Source organism: Megalops cyprinoides, chromosome 12 (genome assembly GCF_013368585.1).
Source record: "Megalops cyprinoides isolate fMegCyp1 chromosome 12, fMegCyp1.pri, whole genome shotgun sequence".
NCBI lineage: Eukaryota > Metazoa > Chordata > Actinopteri > Elopiformes > Megalopidae > Megalops > Megalops cyprinoides.
In genome coordinates, this window is record NC_050594.1 from 13,940,559 (window position 1) to 13,948,066 (window position 7,508).

The 7,508-nt window shown below is 43.7% G+C and overlaps 1 protein-coding gene across 1 annotated transcript; it reads right to left on the reverse strand.

The window, feature by feature from the left end:
- Positions 1 to 1,539: 1,539 nt before the first annotated feature.
- Positions 1,540 to 7,150, reverse strand: LOC118787434 (Fc receptor-like protein 3). The gene is made up of 7 exons (XM_036542993.1): positions 7,052 to 7,150; positions 5,446 to 5,511; positions 5,093 to 5,356; positions 4,500 to 4,787; positions 3,708 to 3,857; positions 2,766 to 2,793; positions 1,540 to 2,106 (listed from the first exon to the last, which is right to left on the reverse strand). Exons 1-7 carry the CDS (start codon positions 7,137 to 7,139, stop codon positions 1,983 to 1,985), a joined length of 1,008 nt encoding a protein of 335 aa, XP_036398886.1. The 5' UTR covers positions 7,140 to 7,150; the 3' UTR covers positions 1,540 to 1,982.
- Between the last annotated feature and the right edge of the window lie 358 nt (positions 7,151 to 7,508).

Below are 7,508 nucleotides of genomic sequence, written 5' to 3' on the forward strand. Positions count from 1 at the left end.
AGCATAGTGGTACGGTGCAGCGCTTGAAACCAAAGGGTTGCCAGTTCTATGCCCCGCTGGGGCACTGCTGCTGTACCCTTGGGCAAGGTACTCAACCCACAAATGCCTCAGTGCAGATCCAGTTGTATAAATGGATAACATGTTAAAATTGTAACATATGTAAGTTGCTCTGGATATGTTATGCTCTGGATGTTGCATCTGCTAAATGGCAATAATGTAATGCAATATTCTGATATAGTTAGATATGTACAAGCTGTTGATTCATACAGAGAGACTTTTATGGGGGTATGTATTGGGTTGAGGGAAAGGTTCCTATCAGTATTTTCATCAGTACATCCCTACACGTGCAGGACACTGTCAGGTGTTGCCACTTGGTTGCAATTAGCAACTGCCTGACCAAAAAAAAAGTCGCACACTCGAATATATTTTGTTGGATCACCTTTAGCTTTGATTACGGCGTGCATTTGCCGTGGCATTGTTTCGACAACCTTATGCAACGTCACAACATTTATTTCCAGAGTTGCATTAATCTTTGGCCAAGATCTTGTATTGACGACGGGAGAGTCGAACCACTCCGTAAAGTCTTCTCCAGCACGTCCCAAAGACTTTCAAAATTCATTGATGGGATAACCTGGTCATTCAGCACATTCAGGTACTCAGCTGACTTCATTTTATTGCCACATAACATTGCTGAGCCTAGATCTGACCAAATGAAGCAACCCCAGATCATTTGTTTATTTAAACCTAAACTTTTTTTTGGCCAGGCAGTGTATAAATATGTTGTTAACGGGCAGAGCAGGCCATTTAATCCAGCTGGTCTTGTCGTTTTCCTTGTAGTCTAGAAGGTAATGAGTGCTGGTCTTGAATACTCCAAGAATCACTGCTTCCGCTACAAGCCCTAGTAAACTAATCCACATTAGTTCATTAATTCACATTAATCCACAAATTTCCCAATGTCATTGTAAATTTGCTTTGAACTAATTCCCACCCTTGACTTCTTGTTCTTCTGACATAATTCAGCTCAAAAAGGTTTCTGTAGTCCACTGTATTAATCAATTTTCAGACTTAAAGACCTCAGTCAAATTGACATATTGGCCATGTAAGCTGCCACTGAGTATGTTAAAGTAATATAGCATGACCCAAAAAGCATGTCAACAGCTGTGTGCTGGGAAATGTAAAAGGAGCATTCACCTCTGTGCACACTAACTAGAGCAGCCGCTAGGAAAACTAGAGGAGGTCTGAAGTGTGAAGGAGGCAATGAAGAGAAGCAATGAATGGGGAGACACCCCACACTCCCCTTCTCCCTCAGCATGAAGAATGTTGTGTGACCTTATGTGACCTGCGTGCTACAATGCTGTTGCCTGACCCTGCCCAATGTACACTCTCTCAGCCACCTTCAGGGAAAGAAATCTCCAGCAGTCCCCTTCATTACAAAATGCAGGAAAGATCATGATGTTTTGTATTTATTTATTTATTTGTTTATTTATTTATTTTTCAGATGCACTAATCCAAAAAGTATGATTGTAGAGAGAGGTGCGGGTTCATTCTGCTGACTTCATACTGATATTTGCTCATCTTGCAATGGAAGCATGTTTATTTATATCTGCTTCTTCAGTCTGTGTTGCTCTGTGGTGGTGCTAAGCTCATCAACAGGGCTTCATCCCCTTGGAGATCAACAGGCACATCATAAATGGCGAAAGAAATACACACTGTGCAGAAACAAAGAAAAACCATGGAGAAAGATCCCGCCAGGTTTGTGAAATCTGAAGTAGGGGATATAGCGGCACTGCCTTCTGCATACTTTATTCAAGCTCCTTTGACAACACAGCAGAAAAGTACAGGGAGCAGAGACTTTTAAAAGGAACAATCCAATATACCCAAGAATCAGCAGGCCCTGGAATCTGTGAATTTGGGACTGGGAGGCGGGGTTAAGGTGAGCTATGGTTGGCAGTCTCCCGCCGATTGCTTTGAGCAGGCTGCTCTCAGGACAAGCAGTCGTAGGTGTTCTCCTCGATCATGTGATTGGGGTTCAGGTCGCTGTAGGCTTCCCCCGTCCCCTCGCAGTTCATGTAAACTTCATCATCGGTGGGCTGCTGAAGGTCCGCCCTGGCGGCAAGAAACAAGAGATTTGTTCATGGCAAGTCTGCCCTGTGTGACAGTCCAGGGGTCCCTCATGCACAGATATTATAATACATGCTTTGTAAAGCATTAACAATCGCATCATATATTGTGAAAATGTTATTAAGGAAGAGGCCAGAATGGCCACATTGATAAAATTCCTTACTGTACCAACATCATTTACTTATCTTTTAGACCTGGATGTTCTTTGTAAAATTAGACAGATTCCAGTCTGTTACATAATGTAATGTCCTTGAAGTGTTTCGCAATGGCTCCAAGCTGGAAAAGTATGGAGGTAAATACTGAAGAAAAGTCCAGGAGTGATGAACTGTTATTGAACAACTTCACACATGTGTGAAACCACTGACTGATGGCTCTCCATGACCAAAATTAGACCAGTGTCCTTCAGCGCCTATCTCAGTGGTATGTTAAGATTTGATGATGAGTTTACTTCTGCCCTTTAGTTTGAGGAGAAAAGTAGCCTTCATTCTTGCTCTTTGGCTATGCAAATGACTCACCACACCTTAAGTGATGCCATCTTGCGACAACACAACACAGACACACAGACACATGCAGATGCGTGCGTGCACACAAGTGCATACAGACACACACATATGCCCAATCTTTCTCTCTCTCTTCTTACTTACTTTGTACCCTTTGCAGATGCAGGCAAACCTGAGGGGGGAAATACAGGTGGAATCATATTCAGGAACATATGCAGGCCTGGTCTGATCATCATGACTACTTGAGTGACCTTTGATGTGAGTGTTCAGGTTTGATCAGGGTGTTTATCTCCAAGCTTTAGAGGACCATAGCAAGAAATGATGGTTATCACTTGCTTTCTAATATCACACATTATACCTCCATTGCTGATGTGGTAAATTAGGGAATGAGTACCTAAATAAAAACAGTGAAAATTAACAAACCAGGAGACACCATCACCACGTTCAAGAACCAATTCATGGAAGCCCTGTGTTGTCTAAAATACACTTTGCAGTTGTAGAGTTAAAGCATGCATTCTTGGGTCTTCTAAATGAGAAAGAAAAATTGGGAAAACTATGCCCTTCTGCAGGAAGAGTGTCCAGAGTTTCCAAATACATAGCTTTTATTTTGCTGTTCATCCTCCTCTTTCCCCTGCCTATGCATTACTGGTGGATCTATCATAGCCTCCACCACTGTTTATTTCTAAATTAATCAGCAATTAGGTCAAATTAAAACGCAGGCTGCTAGATTGTCTGTGACTGTGTTCAGCGTCTGATGTTGTCGTAAAATCTGGAGAATCTACGCCATCAGATACTCATACTCAGGAAGATCCTTTATTCAGGGGTCAGAGGTCATGTGCCACATTCCAGGATTTTTTCTCCAAATCTACGGCTTCATGCACTTGTATCTCTACTAGATATCTTGTACCTTGTCTGGCCAACTATTGAAACTTGCCCATGCAGCGCCTCTGATATTGTTGACTCCTTATATGGATATTTACTTGTATTGTACTCTGCCTCACTTGTAAGTCACTTTGGATGAAAGCGCCTTCCAAATGAATAAATGTAAATGTGAAAGTGTGGCTGTTGACAGTGTCAGTAGCTCACCCTTTGCAGGTGAGGCCATGGGCACCATGTTGAGAGCTGTACTGTCCGTTCCCCGCTGCATCAGGAGTAGAGCGACGACAATGATAAGGATGATGAAGATCCAGCAGAGAAGAGTCAGAGCAAAGGCGGCCACGCCTAAACGGCATTCCACTGTGGACAGAGAAACGTCACTCTCCTAGTCTAATATTAACCATGGCCGTCTTCATCATCAACATCATCATCATCATTAAAAAGATCACCATCGTTATCAGCAGCGTCACCTTCGTCATAATCATCTCATCCTCACAGTGGAAGTGTATATTCGATGTAAAATGATGAATACAGGAGTCTATGCTTGCAGTTGTATGCATCAGGGAGGGGATAGAAATTGCACAGAAATGGTGCAACACGTCTTGTCTGTCATCTTGTCTTTTGACTAATGACTGAATAAACCAGACTTTGTGGTAGTTGAGATGTGTGCTTCTGTTTGATTAAGCAATAGGATATAAGAATTCAATACTTCCTCTTAAATAATATGAAAATAAAATGAATTCCTCTTCAATGTTATTTTACAAATTACACATCCTAGCCACATACACACACACACACATACACACACACACACACGCACACACACACACCCACACTCAACACATGCACACACGCACTCACACATGCAAAAACTCACACACCGCATGTACTGCAAGTACATAGTGTGCAACATTTGTTGAGTGCCAGACTTATATCTGGGATGGAACAGATAGTCTGTGGTAAAATATCTCTAGGAGGGACTTGATGAGTCATGCTTTGTACCTGGCATGGGAATGATATAGACTTTATGGTTTTGGCTGGTTTCCTGTTGACTGATACCCAGCATTGAGCTGTTAGCGTGGCAGTAGTACTCTCCAGTCTCTTCTGCCCTGCTCAGGGTGAGAACCCGCTCAGAGGCAATGCTTTGGGAGCCTGCCTCTCCCAGCCTGTACCATGTCCAGCTGATCAAGGTGGGGGCAGAGGAGGCAATGCATTCCAAAGTGACACTGTGTCCCTCAAACACAAACAGATCCTGGGGGCTGGCCACCACTGAAAGGTTGGAGATTCTCTCTGGGGAGACAGGAAATGGCCATCACCAGAAGGAAATGAGATCCTTCACACACAAAGTATGACAATTTAGCATATGAAGAAAAAAGTGACGACAGAGAAGGGAGCTGGTTGTCCAAAACACAGCCTTGCTCAGAGCATTTTGAATATTTTGTAGGATGGTTCCTTCCTCATCTCTGAGACTGTGCTGGGATTGCCTTCAGTCTCACACATTTCTTCTACTTGTTTTGAAAAGACCAGCAATAACACAGTCAATAACACAGACAGAGAAAATAACCAACAAAGAAGTCCCTTTTTGCTGTACATACCGAGTACTGTCAGTTCGATGATACCATGTGCCTCACGAAACATACATTTGTACTGTCCTGAATCACTCAGCCTGAGGTTCGCCCTAGTCAGGACTGAGCCATTCCCAATCGGGAAGAATGCGCCTGTTGGTTGGTTACGGTGGTACCAGGTGTACAATCCTGATTCAGCACTGTAATTACTCTGACAAGATATGCTGACCCAGTCGCCGACCAGCTTCACGGACGAACCATGCGTGAAGTTCAGGACCACCCCGGTGGGAGGAGCTGTGGGTGGGAAGCAGAGCATGTGACCAGAGAGCCGTGATTCTGCAGTGGGCCATAGCAGCTTAGGGACCTTCTACCATCTGACTTACAGCTTTGGTTCACTGCAGAAGACGTTGCTGGAAGTACCATTAAATCCCCAGGGCTGTTTGTGTAAGCTAGCCAGTGAAGGAAGAGGGGGAGACAGATTACAGGTTCACAATGTCACACATGGAATAACAACAGTATAGCACAGTGTTGTAACATAATAAGGCACTCTGATACACTCTTATTATAGCAGAGAACCTTAGGGGAAGTTAATGAAAAAAGAGAAAAAGAGGAACATTTAAAATTTCAAAGTAAACTTCCTCAGTGCGGGTATCAATCATCTGCAGGCTTATTTTTGGCCGTCCTGAAAGCTGAATAAGCTTATCATACAGAGAGGAGCTCAGCTGTAATTTACTTAATGTTTGTTCAATGGTAAAAGCTTTTTCTAAGGCACCACCCTACAACCGTCTCTTCGATTTACGCTTTTTGGCATCGCCATAAACAGTGGCACAAATCTCCATGCGAGGAGAGCATTTCTGAAAACCCAGTAAGACGCCTGAGGCAGCATCAATCTCTGAGGCATAAAGGTGTGTGTCAGGTTAGTGCTATAAACCCCCTCCTGTCAGCCAGTGGCCACACAAGAAGCCCATAAGAACCTGTATTTTTGCTCCCACAGTCAGTTAAAGAGACGGCCCTGACTTTAACAGTTTGCACAGTATACATAAATCTAGCTATATGAAACTCTCAGGTCTCGCTCTGGCAATGTGAATACCCTGTAAATGTGAAGTACACAAGATTGTGAGCAATTTAAAGACAAAAAAACTGGCAAGTGTTAAATTTCCTGTTAAAAGAATAAGGAAGAGGAAGTGAATACATTAATGCGCTAGTGTGACAAGAACTGTCTCCTTGGGCAAGGCATGTTAATGTACCCCAGAAGTACTCTGACATCACTATAGAGTGTGATTTTAAGCATTCTATGTCACTCAATATGTTATCAACAACAAAGAAAGAAGAGGTTTGCGGTCCAAGGCTAGCAAAACCCAAGTATTACAGGGAAAGATGACATCTTAGCATCAGAAAGGCCAGTGATTTCCCACTGTATCTATATAGGTGAGAGTGAATCTGTGTCAGCTTTGCTGAAAGAAGCCATTCAGACCTTAGACTGTCCTCTGATATTTGTCACAGGTCATTACCATTGTACAAAATCTCTTTCCTTCTACTGCCAACAAGCATACTTTTGAGGAACTATGTGAACTTAAACTGAATGGATGCCATTTAAACAGATGCTACACTTAAACAGAATTATAAAACTGGAAGTTCAGGTGGGCCTAGAAGAGAAGCAGTGGGCAGCTGATTGATCAAGTGCAAAGCAAAGGGGCTTATAGCTTCAGGGGAACTGGTCCAATTCCCAAGTGAGCCACTCGTGTTGTACTCTTGGACAATTTTGCCCCAGTAAATATCCAACTGTGTTAAATGGATAATGTACGAAAATTGTACACCATAGAAGTCGCTCAGGATAAGTTCATCTGGTAAGCAACTGTAATGTGTGTAGCGTGAGGAAAATATCGAGCTTAAATGAATGTCCTGGGAACAAAAAAAAGTTGAAACGTGACAGCTAAATGTGTGATGGAAGTCAACGGCGGACGACCTGACCCGGCCTGGATCACCTACCTGCATTTGCTGATGCGCAGAGCAGCAGCAGCCCCAGCATGGTGCTTCTCTGCGGAGTGTGGAGCACCTGTACCTGTAACCTGCGCATCCACCTGCTCACCTGTCTCACTCTGCCTGCTCTGCGGTAACACGCGTCTTTTTCAGTGCCCTGGCTGCTTAAGGGGAAGTGCGGAATGGGAACAGGGAATGAAAGGGGAACCTCCAGCTTCCCTCCGAACGCTCACACGGGTCTGTGCGGGTTTCTGTCAGCCCTCTTCAGCCATCTTTTGGCTGTCTTTCTTTCCGTATCCTTTTGTCTCTCTCTTCCTCCCTCCTCCCTCACGCTCAGCCAAAACTGTGCTCCCTGGCTGCTCCCTCTCTTAAGGTGTTGAGGCCCTCCCACTCTCTGCTGTACGTGTCTTTATTGTATTGGTTTGTTATGAGGCAATCTATCAGACTATCAGGCCTTTGCCTTCAA

What these genes read in the sequence shown, in the direction of transcription:
- LOC118787434 (XM_036542993.1), bottom strand. Translation starts at nt 7,139, where the DNA reads ATGCGCAGGTTACAGGTACAGGTGCTCCACACTCCGCAGAGAAGCACC. An exon ending in CATCGAACTGACAGTACTCG is followed by an intron (nt 4,788 to 5,092) that starts GTATGTACAGCA and finishes CTGTCTCCCCAG; the next exon opens with AGAGAATCTCCAACCTTTCA. An exon ending in GCATCTGCAAAGGGTACAAA is followed by an intron (nt 2,107 to 2,765) that starts GTAAGTAAGAAG and finishes TCTTGCCGCCAG; the next exon opens with GGCGGACCTTCAGCAGCCCA.